Below are 27415 nucleotides of genomic sequence, written 5' to 3'. Positions count from 1 at the left end.
CTAATTGCATCACACAGAACCTATAACTGCTTGTGAAATATCTCTATCCAAGTATTGCCATTCACATCAAAAGTGAGCAAGGACGTCTGGACACACCGCTCTCCTCGGTAAGATTTCTTTGACACATTGCTTTCAGGCTTGTTGGCAACGTTAAGGTTTCTATGAGCAGAACTGGAAATTCAACACAACTTCTGAGGTCTTCAGACAGATGGTTATCAGTAGTGATACAATATTTTGTAGCTTACACCCTGGCCCTAAACCTTGACATTTATTGTTTGAATATTTGTGACTTCTTGTCTTCTTTTATTTCTTTGTACTTCTGTGTTTTTGTTATCAAGCCAAGAAGTGAAGTAGCATTTCTGCATACACAACACTAAGTATGTATCAGACCTGACAGCCCAAGGCAAGACTTTAGAGGATACAGATACAGCAAAGCTATATACTTATCTGTCGTAACATCAAGGCCACTATCTATAATATTGTGTCCTATTCGGAAAGCAGGTCTGGGGCAGACATTGTTGTCTCTGTCTTCTGGGCACTGAACGCCTGACTTCGGCCAGGGTTTAGGATGGAGATTCTTCATCCAGCTGCTGCCGTCAATAGCGGAAGTATAAAATACAAATTAAATTATCAAAAATATCATTAGGAATTTGGGGGAGCATTTATTTTTGGAAATCTATAGAGCATTATCTAAGTATGTATCACTTATTAAAAAAATTGTTTAAAGGAACTGAGAGTCATCAGTGGTTTATACCTGTTAATGGCTAATTGAAAAGAAAAGAAACTGAGAAGCTTTCGATACTACTCAGGTCTCTTCATCAGGCTCAGTATGCTGAACTTGATGAAGAGACCTGAGCAGTCTCGAAAGCTTGCTATTTATTACCATCTTTTCAGTTAGCCATTAAAAGATATCAACCACTGAGGACTCTCAGTTCCTTTAAAAAAATGTTTTATCTCTACTGGCTAACAAGGTACAAAGATATATTTTACCTGTATCACTTGTTAAGTATCATAATAAATAATATTACATATTTAACACGTCCTTTTAAGAATTCGGGTTGGCAGACTAATTTCCAAACTTTAGAATTTTCGTTACCTGAGTCCCTTTTGATGGATTATGTATCATTCTTCTAACAGAAATGCAGATATTTTATGATTGTTTCTGGAGGAATGTAAGCTTTTAATAGTCAGTTCACAACCTATTAAATGGGACTATTGTGCAAGAACAGAAGAGTAACCCTTGTTCCGAATGTAGCTAAGGCTTACTCCATACTGGGTGTTGCTCAGGTTAGATTGTCACTTTTCACACCTTCTAGTAGGGCATCTATGTTTTAGCAATTCTGTGATAAGATGTGATTTAAAGACTAATTTTAGTTCAGTAGCTCTCTGAAGAGAAAGGAAAACACTTAAGGACTTAAAGGGTTATTCCCATCTCCAAGATCCTATTCCAATATGTAGTAGGTGTGATAATAATATTAGAAAATATCTCCAATTAGAAACGTAGTTTCGTTCTTCTGATTAGCTGTAACTTACCTCAGGTTCAGGGAATTGCAGGACCTTAGGTATCCATGAGTCTCCTGATATAGCCCTGTCTCTTACCTCATGTGCAGGGCATTGCAGCTTAGGTATCCATGGTTATGTCCATTCATATACTGACAGTTAGTTGCTTCTTGTCGTAGCCATGGATACGTAAGCTACTGCAATGCCCTGCACATGATGTAAGAGACATGGCTATATTAACACTAGAAGTCCCAGAGAGGGGTCATTTAACATTTCTACCTTTGGAACCCAGAGAGGGGTCGAATGACCTGAAGGATTTTAGCTAACATCCTATAATCACCGTCTTTTGTTCTGTAATTAAGGCCATTACTGTCGCATCACATGAAGTTGTTGTTTTCCATTGAGTTTAGCCATTTAGTTTTAGTTAGTTCTATTCAGTTGTATCATCAGTCATTTGACCCTCTTTCAGGACTTCAGGGGGAGCTCAAAATTTCTGGGACTTCTAGTGTTAAGAGAACTATACTACATTTCTAATTAGAGGTATTTGCTAATATTATTATTATTACATATTGGGATAGAATTTTGGAGATGGGACTACCTCTTTAACTTTAAGCCTAATGTGACAGCAGGGTTAATAATACAATATAGTAGACAATAGTCTGCTTCCCTTCTATTATATATCTTACACCGGATTCATTGAGAATTTCATATTCATATGCTTGTCTTTTCTTACACCAGGCAGATCTTCCACTACTAACGGAAATTGGTCAATACATCATATTAGAGACTAGTGACCTTGGTTCTTCCAAATCAGCCAACAATTTCCTATCAATTCCACTTTCCCTATTTTGCTTGTACTAATGCTGCACTGATTTCCTATATTGGTTCATAGTTCTGTGTAGTATAAGTAGAGGAGGATTTACTGACTGGTAAATTATGTTTAATGGAGAAGATTACATTAAAGAAGTGACTAAATAACATAAAAAAAGAATAAATGTGAGAAAATGAGACACCTTGAACTAAAAAAGCACTTCTTATGTCTTGGAAACTTTAATGAAACTTGCCTAACTAGGAAAACCACAAACAATATAGAACCTTGATTACCAGCCTGTGCTTTGGCATCTACCTGTAGATCACTGACTGGTTCTGAGTAGATTACACTGCTACACAACATGATTACAATAACATCTAAAAGCTGAAAGGGTGGTTAAAAAGGCAAAAATATTGTTACATACCTGGTAAAAACTCTGCCCTCCAGTGCCCGCTTGTTGTTGATGCTGTTGACGTTGTTAGTGCTGCTGCCAGTCATTGGCCTACTGATGGTTTCTGCAGATATGGTAGAAGATCACTGAGATCAGTGATCAGCTGTGGTGATGACTTGTGCATAATTGGCTCATCATCACTGCAGGGCAAGTCAACAATATTGGTGGGACCACCGCAGAAGAGGTTTTACCAGGGGAGTAGAACTTTACTCTCGTCACATCTCTTCTGTATAATAATGGTTGTTTTTTATCATGGTTGTTAGCAACTACAGAATTAAAACAATAGATCTCATCCTCCCCGTGTAGACTATTGAGCATCCAATATCTGAATTACAGATGTTAATATATCAACCATGTGATATAAAGTTTGTGTCATCATCCTTAGGCCTCATTCACATGGCAGTACTATTCCATCAGTGTTTGTTTGCCAAAACCAGAGAAACTACAGATAAACTATAATTGAAGGACTGACACCTGTTCTGTGTTTTGCAGACTCTTCTGGTTTTGGGAATTCTGATGAAATACTAATCAAAAATACCAAGTGTGAATGAGGCCTTAGTGAGATGCACTGGCGGACACAGACAGAAAATAGCCCCTGTGCCAGAACAATATATGGGCCCTTTCTAGTCCAACAATGCCTCAAAATTCACAATTTCCCCTGTTATGGAGGTGAATATGGGCCCCCCAACCTCTTGGGTCCCTGTATGACTGCACAGGCTGCACCAATGATATGTCCGCCCTTGGTGAGATGTCTTCCATAGCTGTTATAGATTGTATATTCAGTCATGGCAATATATGTTCCATAGTCTTAGTCATCAATGGTGCAACCTAATAGACCCCAATGCAAAATCATCAATAGGACTCATGGATCTTTAATAGCGATGGTCTTCTCATATTGGCCAAAGAGACATTTTTGGCTCCTATAGGCTCCAGGGCTTGGGTGTGATTGCATCCTCTGCACCTACTTTAATTACACCCCTGTTAGTCATCTATAATTACCTAATTAATGAATTAGTTATTTACCTTAGCAGTAAATAGGGAGAAGCGTAGATACCGGCAGTTTCCATAGCAATATAGGGAGTGATCAGATACTGTCTTATAACTTAGAATAAAGAAGACAAATTTACCAAAAAGTCAAAAAACAAAAAAAGAAAATCCTTGGTCATTTTGACCTAATCTATCTGTACATACATTATTTAATCATGAATAACCAGACAGACTGGGTGATAGGACTTAGATGTCAGCTCTGCCATTTAATTGACTGCATAATGTGGCTGATGGCCCCAGGCGCTGCAGTGTTATTCATGGCAGGTATGCGCTGAAGCCTTAAGTGTACAATGATGACTCTATAACCTCGGGGCTACAGCAATCTCATTACGAGTGCTCTTCTCAGTGCACTGATATTATAGCAGGCAAGAACATGCATCTGACTCCTTTACATGCAGAATAAAATCCAGGCTACTGTTATATTCTGTGTTGTATTCCTCAATGGCCATGGCCCTGGCACAATCCAGCTCCGGGTGTGGAGGAGATGAGCATTCCATCGCTACGACGTTGCCCTTTACAAACATATTTTTGCTACGTAACTGATGTGGTTTCCCAACGTCGCTGTCCTCGACATATCTCAGAAGATAGGTTGGGTTGCTTAGGATTTTGTTTTTCAATACACAGTGAGTCAGAGTAGTGTAAATCGGGCGTGGTGCTGGTGTGATCCTTCATGCCTGTTATCACACAATGCTCACACATCGCCTGCATAACTTAACGGCTTAACTCCACTTCTCTATTTAAGAAAATCTGAGCTTTCAAATTCCAAAAGCAAAGGATCATATATTGTTATCTTTTCTTATATACCACCGGTTAGCAATAGACGGAAATGTTGTGACCACATGTGAAGGTGTGAGCTATTACAAAGAGCACAATGTCAGCTCTTCCTTCATATACAGTATGTGGCTATCCTTCATTATAATGTGGTCTGATTAGTAAAATACACAATTATCTGAACTAAGCTGTATCCTGGCTCCATAAATCCCCGGAGGTGTGTAGAGTGATGTATACAGCTGTTTGCATATCCTTGGCCTATTAGGTAAAACTTACATGTAGATCTTTAGCTGTTGCATGAAGTCGCATATGGCCCACGATATCGACTCTCTGCCTTATTTTTCATTTTTGTTGTATGTCGTTTAGTACTGTCTACACTGTGCCCTTACAGGATTGCATTTTTTGTTTTTTTTTCTTAAAGGCACTGGTAGTGTATGCCCCCTGGACCTTAGTATTGTCTTTGGAAAGAAGAAATCATGTGCCAGTCCTTTGTATTGACCACACATGTATTTATACATATAAATGAGATCTCCTCTAAGATGTCTTTTTTCTAGGCTAAACAAATCTAACTTTTCCAACCTCTCATTATACGGGGGGCCTTCCATTCCTTGCAATAATCTAGTTATCCGCCTTTGAACTGACTCTAACTTCTGAATGTCCTTGGTACTTTCCTTATTTTTTGTGATGAGGCTTAGATCTTACAGGCAGGTAGCTGGTACCTGCCTGCTCTGCACAGGGCCAATCTCAGACTGAATCTACAGCTCACATGTACAGAACACCTTCATCTTTTCCGATATGGTTTGTTGACAAGACTTCTCTGACGATATCATGCAGATTGACAGCCGGCTCTTCACTGGCTGTCAATAAGCATTAGGTTGACAGTAACGCCCATCGGCAGAGCAGAACAGAAGAGAAACAGCTGCTCTGTTGGTGTGAGGTCAAAAGGAGCAGCAGAATCGTGGGCAGGAGCTGTCCATGACCGTTCTGAGCTGGGAGCGATCGATGCTGGGCAGAACAGCCAGGTAATTAGGCATTACCTACCTGTGAGATGTTAGCCCCATACCATAGTTGACGAGACAAGCGTCTGCTCAGAGTCCGTCCGGGAGCTGGCTCTGACTGCAGTGTATAACACCTATCTTTCTTTTGGACTATTCTTCATTAATTGATGACCACATCAAAGTTCAGCTGTGGTCATGGACTACATGAATAGATTGTTGTATTAAGGACAATAAATAATTATGACTACTGGTAATCCAATCCAGTATTATTTTATTCTACTTTGCTGAACTTTCTATCAGTTACAGAAGCTCCTCCGCCTTCCTACATAAAGGCAGACTCAAGGTTTTATGTACTTGTTCACACACGATGATTGGTATCATCTATTTTGCTATTAAGGAATTATTGCCATTGTTGGCACGGAGTAATGTTTCCTGAAATATAATCTGGAATGACTCTCTGCCAACAATGACTCTGTGTTCCTGATTTCTGTCATTTACACGGTTTATTTACCAAACCATCAATTACTAAATGACTCTTGAGGTGTAAATGTAAATCTCATGTACTGTGTTTTGGCAACCATCAGTAAACCAAGCTTGTATGTAAATATGATGATTATGGTAAGGTAGATGGGCAATGGAGATACGTATAAGCTGTGGTGTAACAGGATCAGATGTGTTTAACCCTTGTCTGGTACCAATCTGCATAGGGTCACATTTACCCCATAGTACCAGAGAATGTCTATTGACTGAATAGCCTCAATATGGATTTTTTCCTCTCCATAGCTGTTTTTCTAAATTGTATATTTTAATATAAATCTATTTTTACTCAGACAATATATATATATATATATATATATATATATATATAGAGGAATCCATATGGTGGAAGAATGATTGGCATTTGGATGCATCCATTTTGAAATACACGAAAAGTAATGAATTAAAGGGAACCTGTCATCAGACATTTTGCACTAAACATAAAAGATTCCCCCTCTGCAGCTCCTGGGCTGCATTCTAGCAATGTTCCTGTTGTTTATGTGCCCCCTTTCTGACCAAAATAAAGACTTTGTAAAGTGGTACCTTTTTGTATTCAGATCTTGATAATGGTACACGGGGGCGGGCTCTCTGGTGTCCGTTAGTTGGCCTCCGTGTCGCTTTAGGCCGTCCCCCATCGCGCAATTTAAAAGAGGTGACGTGGGTAAGCTGGCCAGCGGACACCAGAGAGCCCGCCCCCGTGTACCATTATCAAGATCTGAATACAAAAAGGTACCACTTTACAAAGTCTTTATTTTGGTCAGAAAAGGGGCACATAAACAACAGGAACATTGCTAGAATGCAGCCCAGGAGCTGCAGAGGGGGAATCTTTTAGGTTTAGTGCAAAATTTCTGTTGACAGGTTCCCTTTAATGCTAGAGAAGACGTGGTTGAAGCATGGCTAACGAAAGGTTGTAGTATGGGTTCTCAAAGGGTTTCATGAGTAGAAAAGCCAAGATAAATCCTTTTCGTGGTACATAAGGAAGAAAGAAGGAAAAACAGCAGAGAATGAGAGATGACATGCGTGACCAAACCCTTTTGGGTTGGGTGTTGGCTCAGACTAAAGTTATTAGTAAGTGTTCTGCACAATAGTGAGATCTAGCTGAGCAAACACATTCAGGGCGTTGAGTTACGGTGTGATGGTAAGTCGGGATGGTGCCAGTACTTGTCCTTATACAGTACATTGTGGTGGCTCCAGCACCATTCTTTGCTCCGAAACAGGCGACAATTCAATAAAAAGTAATAGTCAGTCTAATTATCACTGACAACTGGAACAAAAAGATTAGTCTGTCTGTGGTCCTGGAATGACCTAATAAACTAAATATACAGCCTGACAATCTATAGCTACGAGAAATGGATACTGGAGCTAACAATATTACTCTTACTAGATGACAGAGAAACATAAATGTCCTCTCTTTTCATATTCTCAGTAAATGTAACCCATACCCCTGACAAGCATTGTAACATCCAACTAAATGGAGGGAAAACGCCTAAAAAGGAAGTCACCGTTCAGACTTCCATACCTCTATAGGGGGTGTTATTGTTAGAAACTTGGCCTCAACCGCCGATTCAGTAAAGCCCCAACTAAAATTATTGGTGCCATATTAAAGTATATGCATAAGGTCTTACATTCCCTAACATTATTGGTACATATCCTGAAGAAAGAGGCATAGCCTCCGAAAAGCGTAGAATAAAGATCCTTTATCATTCTCCTGTCTGATCCACTGCAACGACGGCGTGGTGTTAACCCCTTCATCCCTTCATCTACGATTCATTCCCTAACATTATGGAATTTGCCAAACATCAGTAAGTGTAAACTGAAAAAATAATCTAATACTTCCAAAATATCACTCACCCCAATACTCAGGATTGCAGGGACTGGGCGGGTTTGCTTTTTCATATATTGCATGCACGCCTCAACCTTCTCCACTGTGTGTGGGTGTCAGGTCCTCATTAAATCACATATGGGCAGAGGCAGTAAAACCAGATTAGGCAGCTCAATATATTCAATGAGATGATTAACATATATTGTTTTGTTACGCAAGCTAATCAATTTAGGCAGAGCAAAAACATACAGCTCATCTGTAATGGCCAACACTCAGCAAATGGAGTAGTTATTTATCAAGCAAAGGTACAGTCATGGAGTCACCAGTGATCCCACCATCCGGCTTCACAGACCAAGGCAGATACAAGGACTTTCAGAAATTAACCATTAAAATCCCCTATTCATAGATGCTTAAAGAGGACCCCTCTAGGTCAAAAGTAGACAGTTTTTGCTCTTATTACATTCCCGTTGCTTCCCTCAGTATTTTATATATATATATATATATATATATATATATATATGTATATATATATACATATTTTTATCTTTTTTTTATTATTATTTTTTTATTTTTTTAATGTATTTTTTTTTTTTTAAATACACCACACGGTTCCAGCAATATCGGCCTCTTTATTTGGATCTATATTTTCTGTTGGTTACAAGGGGGCGTGGCTCACAGACATGCCCCCAGAGGATCCTGTGAGCCACGCCCACTTGGCAGAGAACATATCTCAGTATGGTGGATTAAAAAAAGAAACAAAACTGAATACTTAGAAGAGCAGCGCAAAAAAACCAAGAGCAAAATATGGCCACTTTCTGCCTTGTAATATGAACTCTTTAACCCTTATCTGGTACCATGAAAAAAGATCACTAGTTGACAGTTGTACCAAATTGCATGGGGTCGCATTGACCCCATGGTACCAGAGAAGGATTAAATACTACATAATCCAATAATTAAAAACTAATAAATATTGGTAAAGGGTGAATAAAAAGAATCATACCCAATGAGGTATAACAAGTACAATGGAGGAATATTGGATACAAAGCCTCCGTGGGCTCCTTGGATTGAAAAGAGGCCTCATAAATTCGGTTGGCGCGATTGACTTTTGCTGACGGTTGTACAAATCTTCGCTGCAGTCGCTACAGGACTCTTCAATTGCGAATAACAAACACTATGTTCTTGTACGCAAATTTGTCAGTCCGTTAGTCAGGGAGAAAATTTCTCTCTTTAACTAAAAATGTCTGTGACAAGTATAGTTTTGGAAATCAACAAAGGACCCTGAGATGTGAGTGATGCCCGGAGCGTTTTACCTGCTGAAATGAGAGGGAATTCTATAATATTCAGTAAAAAAAAGAAGATGGCCACGTGTTTGCTAAAATAAGTCTTCCTCTCTTACAGCCTCAGGTGCATTTCTGTCATTTTAAAGATGAAAGGCTGAAAGCTCGGGGCCATTGTACAGCGACTATAACTGGCCTCCTCAGTGGATATAATTCTCTGCGTAGGATGATTTACGAGATGACCATCATCATGGCAAAGACTAAAAGGGAAAATAACCCCTTCACTATATGTAAGGAGCATAATAATCATAATAATACATTTCATACACTACAATTAGAGAAACGTTCACAGCCATAAAACAGTAAATGACAAGTGAAATGTGTCACGTTACGTCTCGTCACCAGAATGGGAATTACATGGTGATGGTTAGTGTACATCACTTATGTCGTCTGATCCATCTGAACGGGATGGCTTGGAAAGTGGCACAACTCTCTGCTGGAATAGTTTTCATGAGAACTTTGTGAGGGCTCTGAGTCTCAATACAGTTTGTCGCAATGTTTTCCTAAGCAGTTAGATTCTATTAAATTACTGTTTACTCCATTTTCTGTCTCAACAGAAGCTGTATAGCAGCTTGGTGAAGACTTGTGTTCATTGACAGATTACCTGGGGCAATGGTAACATGTCAGTGCAAAGGCTCAGTAATGTGCATATACAAGCATGATTTTTAAAAAAATGATACTGTAGCGCAGTTTCCCACACAATACCAAGTACTCACTAATATACTCTGTATATGAGTCAATCACGCCAACCACTACAAAAATAGAACCCAAGGTGTGCCACCGGGGAGATGACGTGACGTGAGCATGACGGATCATTTACAGTCTTGTACCTTTATATACATATCCATACATACTTTTTTAAATGCTTGGTATTTAGATCACTTCATTAGGACATATTAAAGGACGTAATCAGCGATCGTTTACATCACAAACTAAACATTTGTAGATTACTAAATGTATTTTTTAATTACCGATACATTCAGAATCAAAATCATTTTCTAGAACTGTGTTTGAATGTTTGTAAGTGTTCATGGCTGAGGTGGATAGACGTCAGGCTGGTTTGCTGTAGAGTAGGTGGCATCTCGCGTGTACCTGATCATGGTGTAATGAAGCAGGACTTTACTAAAGAATTCTTCAATATTCAACTTCCGTCTAGAGTAGAGAGAGATGAGCAAACCCAAATAGTAAAGGTCGGTGTTTGTACCGAACCCGCAATTGAGCTTTCGTCTAGAGTAGAGATAAGCGAACCCGAACAGTAAAAGTCGATATTCGTACTGTAGACACGCTTTATACAAAAATCAGTGTTCGAGTTCAAAGTTCAGGTGCTTTAAGTATGCTGACCACTTTATTGAGCATTGCTGTGCTTGGGTACGCTCGATGCTCGGCCCAGTGCGAGCCGCTTGCAATCTCTGATTGGCTCATACTGGGGCTGCATACAAACCCCCCCCCCGCCCTCTGTCCCCCGGAACTGATCTGTTTATGGCTGACTGTATGTGGGTGGAGAGCTGAACTGCCCAATCAGTGACTTCTATTGTGGTTTAGGTCACGTTCGGAACCCGAGTTGAAGTTTATCTAATGTCCGGTTGAACCCGCCGAACTCAAATTTGAACATGTCCACTCATCTCTAGTCTAGAGTCCCACCTCCTCCAAAAATTGTAAGTGTGGCTGGAGTAGACTGAGGCCCACCCACGAGTAACATTCATTTGGAAGCCTACTGTTCAGCTGCATTACATTATTATATAACCCCTCATTCAGAAATCTCCCTCTGCCCCTATAAAATTATACACTGGGTAGTTCGTTATTTGAATGATGAGATGCTGACTCAAGTATATTGTGCCTTATACTACCCAATTAGGAGAATGGGAGGCCCACTACTGCACCCAGCCCACCAGGAGAATCTCTGGTTTCACTGTGGGCCAGTTCAAACCTGGAGAAGGACTATAAATAAATCTGAATAGGAAAAGAGCAATGTCCGTGAAGAGATTACAGAGGTTTTTTCCAGGGTGCAGGACAGACTTTGAGGGGATTGGCTGCTATATGTCCAGAAGGTTCAGTAAGCCAAGAATGCCATATCTTGAAGAATTATTTCTAAAATTAGAAACTGAATTTATTCAATATTTTTTTTTTTGTTTTTATAATTGCCCTAGTACATCTGAAATGAAGAATAAAGTAATCTGAAACTCGTAATGATTACATATTCTACCCATAATTGCACATTTTGATCAAGCCCTGTGTAGTCTTATACTGGAATAATATGTATTTTCACCCCTATTGTTGCTAATGTACAGAAAAATTAGAAGTGAGATGGAGAAATAAACAAATAGCTACAAAAATTCATTCATATAGTCAATAAATAGGAGCTTCAGCTTAATTATATTTCAGTTTAGGTCAGTAAAATGCATTTATGAAACATGGTGGGTGCTGAGACCCCCGACCGCCAGGTCTCCTGGCCTGATCTAACATCTTCATATGTGCCTGTGAGGCTGCTCACGCAGGTCAGCGGTTAGGCCAGACATTGCAATCCAAGCAAGGTTTGTGTTGTACGGATGTGTGAACCCAGCCTTACTGTTAGCACGGGAAGGAGCGCCAGGTGAACAGTCAAATATATTCTGTAGGATTGTTTCAATTTAATGAGAAGATGACAAATCAGTGTTGAAACTTGTCTGACAATGCACATGGGAATCACACGTGCAAAATGGGTAATCCTAAAATGTGACAAATTGTCAGCAACACCCACATCTGTGAACATGATTTGTAGTCTCACCAAAGCAATGATAGACTGCTAAGAAATTAATAACCAAGTAATCATACATGTTGCTAAGTACGGCTAAAAGCGCAGAAGTGATAGACTTCTCTGGCTTCGTGTAGCTTTGAGTTCTCAGGTGAGGATGTGTGCCAGGTTCTGTATCTGTGTATGTGCATGTATATTCTCTGTAGCAGCAATACTTGGAGTGATCAGCCGTGACTTCACTTGAATAACACTACATTAACAATTAGAGAGCTACAGAAGCCCTGGGAAGAAGAGGACAAGAAAAACTAAAGACTCCTTGGATGGGAACAGCCTCTGACACAATAATGAACCTTTAAAGGGATTCTGGCAATTCTTTGCAATTTAATCTGAAAAGCAACATAGTGTAGGCTCACAGACCTTGATTCCAGCTATGTGTCACTTAGGGGTGCTTCACACACAGCGAGCTCACTGCCGAGATCGCTGCTGAGTCACGCTTTTTGTGACGCAGCAGTGACCTCATTAGCGATCTCGCTGTGTGTGACAATGAGCAGCGATCTGGCCCCTGCTGCGAGATCGCTGCTCGTTACACACAGCCCTGGTTCGTTTTCTTCAAAGGCGCTCTCCCGCTGTGACACACAGATCGCTGTGTGTGACAGCGAGAGAGCGACAAATGAAGCGAGCAGGGAGCAGGAGCCGGCGTCTGACAGCTGAGGTAAGCTTGTAACCAAGATAAACATCGGGTAACCAAAGTGGTTACCCGATATTTACCTTAGTTACCAGCCTCTGCAGCTCTCACGCTGCCTGTGCTGCCGGCTCCGGCTCTCTGCACATGTAGCTGCTGTACACATCGGGTTCATTAACCCGATGTGTACAGCAGCTAGGAGAGCAAGGAGCCAGCGCTAAGCAGTGTGCGCGGCTCCCTGCTCTCTGCACATGTAGCTGCATTACACATCGGGTTAATTAACCCGATGTGTACTGTAGCTAGGAGAGCAAGGAGCCAGCGCTCAGTGTGCGCGGCTCCCTGCTCCCTGCACACACAGCTAAGCGGTGTGCGCTGGTAACTAATGTAAACATCGGGTAACCATACCCGATGTTTACCTTAGTTACCAGTCTCCGCAGCTTCCAGACGGCGGCTCCGTGCAAGCGCAGCGTCGCTTGCACGTCGCTGCTGGCTGGGGGCTGTTCACTGGTCGCTGGTGAGATCTGCCTGTTTGACAGCTCACCAGCGACCATATAGCGATGCAGCAGCGATCCTGACCAGGTCAGATCGCTGGTCGGATCGCTGCTGCATCGCTAAGTGTGAAGGTACCCTTACTGGACTGCTTGTCATAGCTTCAATAAAATCAATGTTTTACCAGCTGGACATAATCAGTAGATGACTTGTTGTCTCATGCTATGTAGTCATTCTGCTCTAAGTAACCCCTATTGATTACTGATTTTGCACAGCGTACACAGACAGCTGCCAATCAGTGTTCAACATTCATAGAACTGCCAGATCTGCAGCAGAGAAAACAGTGATTTTATCAAAACTGCAGCAAGCAGCCCAGTAAATCATATTCTCTGTTGGACATTACACTGCTATTTCCTCTGGGGGACTATATGAACCCCACTCTGACATTTCATATTGTCGACAGTGTAGTTATTAGTGATGGGCGAATAGTAAGATATTCAGGTTGGATTATTCATACCGAATATCTAGTACCGTACTATGGCAGTATTCATCACCAATAACCAACCTAATTCGAGTCAATGTGGAATCCAAGCTGAAGATTTTCTAGAAAAATGCTCAGGTCCCCCATTAACTTGCATTAGGTTCTTTATTCATGATGAATACCAGAAAAGTACTAGGTATTCAGTACGAATAATTCAAACACGAATATTTTATTATTCGCTCATTACTAATAGTCATTATTTACCGTCCTCAATATGTGAACTATTATATTTGCATCAATGACAGCAGCAAATGGTTCTTTTCTTCTGTCTTTTATTACATCCATAATATTCTCCACTTTTTCTATGTGCCAGGCCACACCCTTTGGCAAGTTATTGCAGAAACTGCTGGCGGTGACCCAGAACAGATTCAGGCTGAGGTGTGACATGAAGAATAACTAAAACTCTTGTAAATTCTTAATTTCGTCATACTAAAAGAGAGTCCAGGTCCACATAAATCTGACATTTTCACAAAAAATATATAACGTTCATACGGGTATAATAATCTTTTTTATGTCAATCCTGAATAGTCTTTTATGAGATTTTTTTTGCATGCACTGATTGTATTGTTTTCTTCTTGTTGTTATGGGAAATTGTCACAGCTTCACGCCTGTACGGAGAATTTAGCAGGGGTTACTGAGGAACATACATTGAAGCTGTTAATAGCTCCTTTATCCCTTTTCTATTATATGAACATGACATTTTTTTTATATTTTGCAGGTTGTAAACGTATTATAACTAGTGATGAGCGGGCACTACCATGCTCGGGTGCTCAGTACTTGTAACTAGTGATGATCGGACACTATCATGCTCGGGTGCTCGGTACTCGTAACTAGTGATGAGCGAGCACTACCATGCTCGGGTGATCTGTACTCGTAACTAGTGATGAGTGAGCTCTACCATGCTCGGGTGTTTAGTACTCGTAACTAGTGATGAGTGGGCACTACCATGCTCGGATGTTTTGGTACTCGTAACGAACAGTTAGGAGTTAGGTGCTTGGATGAGCTTGACTCGAGCACCAAGTATAATGGAAGTTAATGGGGAACTCAAGCATTTTTCCAGGAAATCTTCTGGAAAAATGCTCGAGTCCCCCAGTGACTTCCAGTATACTTGGGTACTTCAGTCGTGCACATCTGAGCATCCAACTGCTTGTTATGAGTACCAAACACCCGAGAATGGTAGTGCTTGCTTATCACTAGTTACGAGTACAGATCACCCGAGCATGGTAGAGCTCACTCATCACTAATTACGAGTACCGAGCACCCAAGTATGGTAGTACTCATTCATCACTAGTTACCAGTACCGAGCACCCGAGCACAGTAGTGTTCGCTCATCACTAGTTCCGAGTACCGAGCATCCGACCATGGTAGTGCCCGCTCATGACTAGTTACGAGTACTGAGTACCCGAGCATTGTAGTGCCCAGTCATCACTAGTTACGAGTACCGAGGACTCGAGAATGGTAGTGCCTGCTCATGACTAGTTACAAGCACTGAGCACCCGAGCATTGTAGTGCCCAGTCATCAATAGTTACGAGTACCGAGCACCTGAGCATGGTAGTGCTCGCTCATCAATAACTACAACTTTTTTAGATCTCTGCTTTGCCAATAGTTGAAAATGAAACTATTTGTTGCTCTGCAAACAACAGCAAACCTGAGCAGAACAATAGTGAGCATACCAGACATTTACTCTCCCAGTGAGCAGGAAGACCCAAGATGTGTGTTTGACTTGGCTTTGGAACAAATTCTTATATACTCCAGTGAACCAAACTTAGAGCTAATCGAGGCTTTTGTGTAGAAGGGGATAAATCTATTTACTCATCATACTATTGTGGTTTAATGAATAGTTCTATTGTGAAATGATTGTTATAGAAACCCAGATTAACTTCTCATGCATCAATGTTTCAAGGGTTATCGCTATCATGTTAAATTAAAAAAAAATCAATAAACTAAAAAAAATGTAACGTGTATAAAATAGCAAAAAAAGCAATACTCATCTTACCTATCTACTGAGCATGTATGCTGACCCATACCAGGTCCCCCATCGGTGTCTGGACTCTGGACCTTCTGCTCTGTCAGTCAGACAGTTTGTGTATTATATTTGCATGGGGGTTCTTCATCCAATCTCGTTGCCACATGTGTATAATCCAGCACCTAGCCTTGCCATCTATCTTTACAAATATTTGTCAAAGAGACGTCCTAGAGAGCTCACTAATTTTAAGGATGGGAGCATTGTAACAAGTCAATTCATTACATTTCTTCCCTCCTACATATTCCATAATTGACTTTAATATTATTGAAAAGTGAAAATGTTTAGTAACAACAGCATCCCAGCCCTGAAGTGGAGGGGTGTTCTGAAAAGAGACAAATCACACCTCTCTATCTGTCAGGCAGATGGTTTTGGTAAATGCCAGTAGAACATTATGTGCCGGACTGCATCGTGCCAGCTATAATGTTGGGTTGGATGGGGTTGTTCTTCAGGGGTTCGTATACACCATATTTCTTACCTTGAGTGACACATTCATCTCAGATAGAGGGTTGTAAGCCACATTCAGAACCACCTGAGTAGTGACATGCAGAGCTTCTGCTGCCGCTCCCTCCACAGTAGTGACACCCAAAGCTCCCATTACCAATATAATAACAGCCAAAGCTTCCCTATTGAAATGGCCAGGAGTTCCCAACTTACCTACCTTCAGTATTCTTGCGCCACATAATCCCACCACACTGTCACATCCAGCTTCAAATGCCTCCTTTAACTAGCTGTATTCACCTATACTAAGGTCAATATAGGCTAATCATCTAGATCTGCTCTAGATCTACTCACAAAAGTTACCACCTGTAAATTTGCTCTTCTTAGCTATTTGCTAGACCTGGTGCTAATGTGCCAAGGTGACAGACAGGTGCAAGCCATACAGTAATGGTTTACTAGCCACACATTGCACCTGAGCCACACTTTGATGACTCCTGGTCTAGAGACTTCCGTTCCAGTGGATGGAAATTTGAATGCTTCAGCGTACCAAGGTGACTGTGCCTCAATGCACAAAGAAAGGTCCATAAAGGCATAGCTGGTTGAGTTTAGCATGGAAGAATTTGACACAAAGCTATGAAGTCAACCCCATTGAGCACCTTTGGGATGAACTAGATAAAAAATTACATTACATGACAACCCCATGTCCATCAAATTGGGTTCATTAAAATATTGATCCCTATAAACAAGACATAATGCAGCAATGTAATCACCGAGAAAACCTGTGGTGTTTGCCTTCATTCTATGAAGATAAATTATTCCAAATGTTAAGTATCTGATTAGGATAGTCACAGATATACAATACATTCTATAGAAAACTGTGAGGAATATGCAGGACAAGTGGAAGTTTGTAGTCTCACAGATAGTAAAATAATGCGTTGCCTTGCCCTTTTCCCCACACCCAGTTTTCTCTACCTTGTGTTAACTGTTGGACACATCACTTTGTATGAAATCTTACTAGGGCCTGGCTTCCATGTGAAGAAAACATAGACTGAGTCACATAAATAAGTAGTCTGTCAGTGTAGGAGGTGGGTCTGTAAACCACACATACCAGTGATGAAGTGATACTACCTCACCCATAAGGACACTCCTTGAGGTTGCAAGTTCAGGTTTTTAATGAGCAATCGAGATCTCACCTAGCAGTTCAATTTTACCTGTCAATATGTGCTAAGACTTCATGCTGCCCTCGCTTAACTTACGTCCTTCATATATTTCAGATTTATATTTTCTTTACCAATTTCGTTATAGTGCTCCAAAGCTTAACCTTGTCTTGTCCTGTCCATCCCCTGCCCATCCCCTATATCTCACCCATAGCTTTTCTTTTGTTGGTCTTCTTCAGGTGTTTTTGCTTGGCCAACATTCACCTCTCCAATGTCCCCACTACAGATGAATGCTCAGCACAGCTGAGTGCTCAAGAACTTTCAGGGCAGAGAGCAGAGAAAGCCACCACCAGAGGCCTCTGACAGCAGCTCATTTCCTCTGAGATTGGTATTTACATTTTGACAACCCAAATGTTGTCTCCCCAGATATTATCCACCATGAGGGCGCGAGATGGACAGTGTTACGTAATGTTATATCGTTAGATTAGAATAGCTAGGTGTATGACCTTTGGGAACCCGACTGATCCTGAAAGTGAAGAGACTAAATGGCCTTTTCAGCATTTTTCCTGCACAGTAATGCACCTGTTACGCAGGGAAAAATGTTTTGGAGCTAGTGTGTCCGAGGTCCTAGCCGTTAGTCCCCCAACAGTCAGAGCAATTCTGTACCCTAAATGATTTGCATTCTCAGCAATGAGGGGATATTTCTGTACCAAATACATCGCAAGTGGAATTTTGTTATTAATATATTCAGAATGCTATGAAAATTTGGAAGGTTAACAGCACTACAGGAAAAAAAAAGGTTGTCGTACCTGGATAATCCACTGAACTGACAGATTGTTCATTTATTACCATTCTGTGTCTAAATAAAATTCCCCAAAAAACTTGTATTAATTGCAGTTCAGCTTTTAGGCATTTTGTATATTTGCAATTCTGATAGTTCATTATTTCAAAAGAAAGCAAAATCAAAGTCTTGTATTACAGCTGAAAGCACGAAAAAAACAACAGTGTCTTCTTTATAAATGGCCAATGCAGTGGTGTCTTCAGCGCGGTCATTAGTGCCGTCTTCAAGACATCTTCCTGCTGTGTATTAATATCTACGCTGTGGATTATGTGACAATATATAATGATTCTTCCTTTTGCTTCTATAATCCTTTGTATTGTCCTGTTCTTTTCTAGGAACTGCTGTGCTAAAACAAGAAAATCAAGATGTTGGTCATCCTCGCTGCCGTGTTCGTGGTTCACATTGCCGTCACTATCATGCTCTACGTGGCCACAATTTCCAATGTATGTATTAGAATAATAAAAGTAAATGTATTACTTGTAATGTCATTGAAAAATATGTTACAAGTTTGTATCGGAATATTGCCAAAGAGGAAAATACTTTATATGGATACATTTCTGTATTTACAACCAAAACATATAATGTTTCTTATGTGAAAAGTACATAAATCTGTGCAAAGACCTTCACTCATCGTGATTACTGTGTTTCAGGTTTGGCTAAAGGAAGAAGGCACAGGATTAGTGTCCCAGGGTCTATGGCTGTTTTGCCAGGCTGGGAACTGTTCAACTATATTTAACCAAATTCATCCGGACAATCGTAAGTTGCTATTGATTATTAAGAATATTTTTTTCTCATTGTGACAATAAGAAATGTCAGAAGACTTCTCTGATTAGTGGTTTCTGGGAGTAGCACTTATTGTTAATACCACGTTTCAACAAAAATATGACAGTCTAATATTATTATTTTTTTCTCCAAAGGATATGCTAGGGTTTATTTTCAGGGAATCTCCTATTTTTTTCCATGAACAACAATCCACATTTATTCTTCAACACATAAATCAATATTTATTCAGATATAGTCTTATTACATTCTGGAAGATCAACATTACTCCCCAAACCCGAAACCCTGTGTGTAACACGTGTGTATCTATCTAATCTATCTATACACGCTGCACAGACACACCAGCCTGTCTCCTCTTCAGCTTCAGATTCCTGCAATTAGGAAACCTTTTGGTGACAACCTAGTCACATGACGTGATGTCACAAAGGTCCTGAAGCAGTGCTATCATCAGGATGTAAAAACTGGGTCCCCTAGCAGAATGGGGGCCCTGTAAAATTGATCAGTTTGCGCTTCCTTCTCCCTAGTGCCAGTCCTGCATACCAGCCTGTCTCCTGTGCAAATCTAATATACTCTTGCGATTAAGGGACCTTTGGTCACATGACTGTGAGGTCATCAAAGGTCCTTAAACAATCCGAATATCAGAATACTGGGGTCCTTAAGAGAGTGGCGGCCCTGAGAAATTGCAAAATTTGACTCCCCCTAATGCCGGCCCTTATTGTAACTAGGACTTATTTTTTGAGTAGCGCAAGCATACTCCATAATCCTGTAAAATCATGCTAGGGCTTATTTTCAAGGAAACAAGTAGTGGATTTAGGAGGAGCAATAGGGTAGCTGGGTGTTTTATACAGGAGAACCTTCACTATAACAATTCGTGCCTAGCCCATTTTATTATTGTATCACACATATTACAATAATGATTTTTTACATTCAATTTTCTGAACATACCTCAGAAAAATCTGAACAAAAGTGAACATAAATGCAAAGTCAGCTCACCAATTTGTAGTCCTTGAAAAGCAGCGTTGGGTGTTGTCCCGAAATCATCGCATGGAAAAAGCTTTAGCAACCAACAGTATCAATGAAAAATCAAATCCAGCGTGGAGCAGTAATCCCAAAATGTCAAAGATATATTATTTATTGTAAATCATCTTTTAGATTTTGGGATTCCTGTTCCACACTTTATTTGTGTTTTCAAAAAAATCTATTTCCAAATATATTGAAAATGTAATTTCTGTAAGATTCACAGTGAAAAAAGAAATTACATTTCTACATCAGTATATATCAGGTAGAATACTATGAGAATATCTCACATAGTGCGAAATAATGATATATCATTAGCTGCACATATTATACAACTTCTCCATGGAAATCTTATGGCCCAAAGTGTAGAGCCGCGACTTCTCGTCTGGTATCATGTTCGCCCACCACTATTTCTTTCTCTCTTTCAGACCCTTCTATGAGGGCAGTGGAAGCTTTCATGATCCTGTCCATTATCTTCTGCTGTTTTGCATTGATGTCATTCATCGCACAGCTCTTCACACTGGAGAAAGGATGTCGTTTTTACATTACAGGAGCTTTGATGTTTGTCTGCTGTGAGTATGCATACTGTAACCAGATTTCTGAGTAACCATGAATGTAATCCTTCATTGCTTTAGAGCAGGGGTGTACAACCTGCAGCCTATAGTCCACATGCAGCAAACCATGGATGTTTTTTGAGGCTCCCAAACTTCTGCATAGAGTAGGGGAACAGTAATCTCTCAGGAGCAGGAATGAACAAGGGAAAATAGAGACAGCACTGGATAACCAGATCTAGGCCCACCACTACATCAAGAGACTAGGGGGATTTCATCACCCTTGTTTAACACTAAAGAAAGGCACATGGGAGACAGAGGTGGCAGCCTATGGGAAACAAATGTGGTGGCCAATAGGAGACACAAAGGTGGCAGAATATGGGAAACAGAGAGGTGGCGGCCTATGGGAGACAGAGAGGTGGCAGCCTATGAGAGACAGAGAGGTGGCGGTTTATGAGAGACAGAGAGGTGGCGGTCTATGAGAGACAGAGAGGTGGAGGTCTATGGGAGACAGAGAGGTGGCGGTCTATGAGAGACAGAGAGGTGGAGTATGGGAGACAGAGAGGTGTAGCCTATGGGAGACAGAGAGGTGGCGACCTACAGGAGATAGAGAAGTAGTGGTCTATGGGAGACAGAGAGGTGGTGGCCTCTTGGAAACAGAGGTAGCGGCTTATGGGAGACAGAGAGGTGGGGGCCTATTGGAGACAGAGAGGTGGTAGCCTATTGGAGACAGAGAGATGGTGGCCTATGGGAGACAGAGAGGTGGCAGCCTATGGGAGACAGAGAGGGACTACCTATTGGAGACAGAGAGGTGGCAGCCTATGGAAGACAGAGAGATGACGGCTTATGGAAGACAGAGAGTTGGAGGCCTATGGGAGACAGAGAGGTGGCGGTTTATGAGAGACAGAGAGGTGGCGGCCTATGAGAGACAGAGAGGTGGCGACCTATGAGAGACAAAGAGGTGGCGGCCAATGGGAGACAGAGAGGTGGTGGCCTATGGGAGACAGAGAGGTGGTGACCTATAGGAGAAAGAGAGATGGCAGCTTATGGGAGACAGAGAGGTGGTGGCTTATGTATGCAGCTTTCACTATTCTAGTGTATGGGAATTGTAAAATGCAACCGTATACTACAGCACCCATAGTCACCAATGGGAGCGTTCCATGCGTGTAGGGTCTCCTCCTCTCTACTACTGATTGGGGGAGAAGAACACCCCAATATCATGATAATGATATGAGTCCTGATAATGGAGCCTGCATCTCCTATGCATTTATCGCATATATTTTTGAAATGCCAGAAACCTTTTAAAAAGGTAACACCCTTAATCAGTTTAATTGTGACCCTTGGAAGACGCTCATTAGGGCAATATGGTCATTGGACCACCAAAGATTGTGCACCCCTGATTTAGAGTCTAATTATAATCACACAGGCACGTCTATATTTATACACTAACGATACCTATAGGAGCTGCTCATTTCATGAATGTCATACTGTCTTTTTTAACATCAGCACTGATACTCTCCAGTAGGAGCTTTTACTAGAGGTTTCTTAAAAGGTTGCAGGGTGATTATATATGTAGCTAAAGAATATTGTATCCAATAACTTTGCTGATTGTCCCTTTTTGGCCTTGTTCGCACTCGGTTTTTCTTTTTTTCTACATGTTTTTAAGAAATACTGCATTTACAGTAAGAACAAAAGTGAATATGATTCCTGAGCTCTCGCTCAGACGCTGCTTATTTTTTCCTTATGGAATGTGAGCCATCCCAGCGTTCATTGAAATCTGCAGCATGTCAATTCCTTCCACGTTTTTGCAGCTTTTTTCACCTCTTTAACTGAATAGGAAAAAAACACAAGTAAAAACACATAAAAAAAATGTACATAAATCTGCATTGTTTCTCCAGCCAATACTCTGGTTTTTGGTGCAATAAAATTGCTGCAAATACTCAAAGTGTGCATACACCCTTTCAGGGGACAAACTGAACATTTTCTTTACTTTTCTTTTCATGAATTTAAAATAGAAATAAAATAAAGTAACAATAATAATAAGAAGAATGGCTTGCATAAGTCAAAAGGCGAACATTTTCCAGTAATTGGGGTACTTAAAAGGGATATCCGTGTTGTATGTTTTATTATGGGTCAAAGAACTTACAGTTAGATAGTTCCTAACTACCTGCCTGTTCTGCTCAGAGCAGTTAGGGACCCCTACTGCCGATGATTCTGAGGCTTCCATTTACACCTTGTCGACAGAGCAGCTCCTTCTCTTGCTCTTTACTCTGTCGAAAGGGCGTCACTGCCAATGTCGTTCTGAGTGACTGCCGGTTCCCACTGCCAAACTGCTGGTTATCAATTGGTATGACATTGGCAGTGACGCCCCATCAATAGAGCAGAGCTGAAAAACTGCCTGTTCTGCAAAGCGCTGATTTCTGCTGGCTCAGAGCAGTCACGGGCCCCTCTTGCCAGCAATTCAGCTTCTTTCACTAACATCACGTTGATATGGCAGCTTCTTGTCTTGCTGTTCCCTTTGTCTATGGGACGTCACTACCGATGTTGTACTTGTGACGCCCTGGCAAAACCAGGTTGTCAGAGAGCCTGCACAAATCCACCAAAGTGCAGGCCATTTTCCTCCTTGGCACTAACACAGTCCCCACACAGATATACACCAGACAATCAGGCCCTACTCACCACCACCCCCCCCCCACTCCCCCGAAAATGGGAGGGATCGAAAGAGCTTAGGAAGTGTCAGAGCAGAGTTTTAATTTGAGTTTGAGCTGTAGTTAGTGAAGAGCTGACAGGAGGGAGTTGGAGCTCCCTGGAGAGGTTGGTAGTCGGGGTTGGAGCCCTGGACTACCAGACTAGGTGGCAGTGAGGGCCACAGGCACGGAGATCCGGTCGCGCGGAACCTGAGGCCGACCGGGGCAGGGTTGTAGCCCACCGGTGCCGAGAGAGGGGATCAAGTCCAGAGGCCGTTCAAGCGGACTAGTCCAGACAAGAAAGAGACAGACAGAGAGTGTGGAAGAAAGGGCCCCTGGCTGTATATCTGGGTGTGGGACCTGAAGACACCTGCCAAAGGTGACCGGCCATTGGCAATTTGGTTTACAATACAGACTGTGTGTGGTTACTGACCATCCAAATCATCAGCAGCTCATCCAGCACCACGACAACCAAACTGTGTTTCCTGCTCCTTGTAATCCTTCATAATACCCTGGGCCCCGGGACTACACCTCCCCTACCCATGGAGGGGATCCCACCTTGCTGCCCTGCTCCATCAGCCCCGGGCACCCACATACAAGGAAGTGGCGGTGTCACCATCCCTCACCGCAACCCACGGGTGGCGTCACCGACAAAGACTTTATCCCCTGTAAATAACTCCTTTTCACTCGTGGGCGACGGACGACTGCGCGAGCCCCGTATCCGGCTGCCACTCGAGCCACAGCCACCGCCCGGATCTGAGTGCCTCGAGCGCCCCCCGGTTGTGATCTGTCCCCCGCCCGCGACATACTCAGTAACAGATGGGTCTCCATTTTGCATGACATCAGCAGTGATGCCCTGTCAACAGAGCAGAGCTGAAGAACTGCCTGTTCTGTGCAGCGCTCATCTCTGCTGGTTCAGAGCAGCCACAGACCCCTCTTCCCGGTGATTCTGCAGCTTTTATTGACATCATGTTGACAGAGTAGCTCCTTCTCTTGATCACTGCTCTGTCGATGGGGCATCACTGCCAATGTTGTATTGAGTGACAGCTGGTTCCCCACTGCCTAACTACCTGCTATCAATCAGCATGACATTGGCAGTGACACCCCACCAACAGGGCAGCTCCTTCTCTTTATCACTGCTCTGTCAATGGGGCATCACTGTCAATGTCATACTGAGTGACAGCTGATTCCCCACTGCCTAATTGCCTGCTATCAATCAGCATGACATCGGCAGTGACGCCCAATCAACAGGGCAGCTCCTTCTCTTGGTATTTTCCCTGTCGATAGGGCATCACTGCAGATGTCGTACTGAGTGACAGTGCAGAGCTTAAGAGGAAGAGCTGCTTTGTTGATATAAGGTACAGATGAAAGAGTAGAATCAACGTCAGGAGGTGTTTGTGACTGCCCTAAGCCAAGAAAGATCGGTGCTGGGTAGAACCTGTAGGTAATTAGTAACTATCTGCCTTTAATTTCTTGGCACCATAGAAAAAAAGCACAAAAGTCCCAGAGAAGCGCTTTAAGTACCATGTTGTGTTATTTGTGACAAATGTGCTTGTTCTGAGCTAGTTATAAACCTATAAAAAATACAGCCAATACACAAATAATCATAATAAAATTCAGGTTTTATTAATGAATAAAAATATTAAAAGTGCAAAAGCACAAGGACAGCACCACAGAGGACAAGAAATTAGAAACATAGGCATATATGAGTATAAATATAAATATCATAACACAGAATATATAATAAAGGGTAAAAAAAATTTTAGAGGAGCCCAAGATCAAAAGTTATGTATATACCAAGTGGCAAAAAGTAGCACGATTTTTTGTACAAAAGTTGATGTTCATGATATGGAAAAATATATATTATAAAAAAATATATTATATAAAAGTGTATAAAGGGTATAAATATGTAGAAAAAAGAAGCTATCGCACAGCGAATAAAGTGCAAGGCAAGTGCAATAAAAATGTGAAAATTACACTTATCAGTGGAATATATAAATAGTGAATCCAAGTGGAATTTCTATAATCAAACGCTTGCACAGGTGCTAAGATATGGGGCTACCATAGACATTAATGTCCAATCATTAATACATACCAAATATAGTGGAGGTAGAGAGCCGGATATATCGGCACATAAAGTCAAATGACAAAAGGAGATGGTAAGGAGGGGTTACCTGCGGTCATGTCCTGCTGCCGTGCCGACGCCAGACCAACACGTGTTTCGGCACGTGGCCTTCGTCAGGGAGGTGTGTCTGGCGTCGGCACGGCAGCAGGACATGACCGCAGGTAACCCCTCCTTACCATCTCCTTTTGTCATTTGACTTTATGTGCCGATGTATCCGGCTCTCTACCTCCACTATATTTGGTATGTATTAATGATTGGACATTAATGTCTATGGTAGCCCCATATCTTAGCACCTGTGCAAGCGTTTGATTATGGAAATTCCACTTGGATTCACTATTTATATATTCCCCTGATAAGTGTAATTTTCACATGTTTTTTGCACTTGCCATGCACTTTATTCGCTGTGCGACAGCTTCTTTTTTCTACATATTTATACCCTTTATACACTTTTATATAATATATTTTTTTATAATATATATTTTTCCATATCATGAACATCAACTTTTGTACAAAAAATTGTGCTACTTTTTGCCACTTGGTATATACAGAAATTTTGATCTTGGGCTCCTCTAAAAAATTTTTTACCATTTATTATATATTCTGTGGAGATATTTATATTTATACTCATATATGCCTATGTTTCTAATTTCTTGTCCTCTGTCGTGCTGTCCTTGTGCTTTTGCACTTTTAATATTTTTATTCATTAATAAAACCTGAATTTTATTATGATTATTCGTGTATTGGCTGTATTTTTATAGGTTTATATGGTTTTGGCTACAGCCTATCCATTCATTATATCCAGGGGAGTGTTTGTGCATTGTCACCACCAGACATTGTGTTTCCCCTGTTATGTGACATATCTTTGGTAATCATTATTGTTCTGAGCTAGAAATAACTATTCTACTTGCATCTTTTAAACATCTTACAAATAAAATGTTGACGTGCAATATAACTAGAGTCATCTGACAGCCATCTTTCTTTTTTTTCTTTGCAGTCATTTGTATTCTTATTGGGATTTCCATCTACACGGCCAGATTTGGACACACCACAGGCTGGTACCATGCATATTGCTTCATTTTAACATGGATCTGCTTCTGCCTGAGCTTTATACTTGCCATCCTCTATATGGTTCTGCGGAAGAAGTAATTGTCCTTTAGGTCTGTACCAACCCCACAGCCCGTGAACCGTAATTTCAGCAAAATCCCACAATTTGCCAATATGAGGACTGCTCCATCATGATATCACAACCAAGAGATGAAGAGCTCACAAAAGGTCACACTGCTTAGAATATAACTGACTCAATTGAAAGGAAACAAATGGCAGTGGGGAATCCATCACCGTTCTAAGCATTATTTTGCTGAAAATGTTATTTTTTTTTTCATTTACAAATTTTAAGTCATAACTAAAATCATAAATTGGCACAAATTGGAAATGAGGTGCGACCTGCAAATAATGTACCATCTTTTATTATTTATTTCTAGTTTATACTGTATCTAAGGGGCCAGATCTTTGTGCTAGGTTGTGCTCTGAGGACACCCTGTGGTAACAATATGGTACTACAATAGAACAGCTCAATGTATTTGTGAGAAAGGGGGTTGATCCATTTTGACAATTAAACTTTATTTTTTTTTCTGTTTTACCTTTCTAAATGTTAAATATCTTTGTGTACAAAACCCCAAAAGTATTATAAAACTGATATCTTTATTGGTTAACCGGAAAATAGAATTCCAAGGTATTGGGCTACAGAGGCCCATGAATCAGACGAGTGTACAAAGGGAAAAACCTTTCTTACCCTCAAAGTCAAGAAAAATGATTACCTGTGATTATATATCTGAAAACATGTAGAATGTTAATTTTACCCATGTGTAAAGTATCGCTTTTCCCAGGTCAGACAAGAATATGTGTGATGGTGGGTAATACACCTGATATATTTAGCCATTCAGAGAAAAGTATTCTTGCTTTTTAAGGATATACTGTATTTGCACAAGATGCCTTATGGAATAAAGTATCATCACACAAAGATGTCCTATATAATAATGTATCATGCGAAAATAAAGTATATCTTTATATTTAAA

General features: G+C 41.0%; 1 protein-coding gene across 1 annotated transcript; it reads left to right on the top strand.

Moving 5' to 3' along the window:
- EMP1 (epithelial membrane protein 1) lies at window positions 1-27415 on the top strand. The gene is made up of 5 exons (XM_075321903.1): window positions 1-107; window positions 18516-18623; window positions 18831-18936; window positions 20406-20549; window positions 26335-27415. The coding sequence occupies exons 2-5, from the start codon at window positions 18546-18548 to the stop codon at window positions 26484-26486; spliced, it is 480 nt and encodes a 159-aa protein (XP_075178018.1). The 5' UTR covers window positions 1-107; window positions 18516-18545; the 3' UTR covers window positions 26487-27415.

The sequence above is a fragment of the Anomaloglossus baeobatrachus genome, chromosome 8 (genome assembly GCF_048569485.1).
Source record: "Anomaloglossus baeobatrachus isolate aAnoBae1 chromosome 8, aAnoBae1.hap1, whole genome shotgun sequence".
NCBI classification, from domain to species: Eukaryota; Metazoa; Chordata; class Amphibia; order Anura; family Aromobatidae; genus Anomaloglossus; species Anomaloglossus baeobatrachus.
Note: the sequence above shows the minus strand (reverse complement) of the source record. Positions and strands in the feature narration are given on the sequence as shown.

What these genes read in the sequence shown, in the direction of transcription:
- EMP1 (XM_075321903.1), top strand. Translation starts at nt 18,546, where the DNA reads ATGTTGGTCATCCTCGCTGCCGTGTTCGTGGTTCACATTGCCGTCACT. An exon ending in ACGTGGCCACAATTTCCAAT is followed by an intron (nt 18,624 to 18,830) that starts GTATGTATTAGA and finishes ACTGTGTTTCAG; the next exon opens with GTTTGGCTAAAGGAAGAAGG. An exon ending in CCAAATTCATCCGGACAATC is followed by an intron (nt 18,937 to 20,405) that starts GTAAGTTGCTAT and finishes TCTCTCTTTCAG; the next exon opens with ACCCTTCTATGAGGGCAGTG.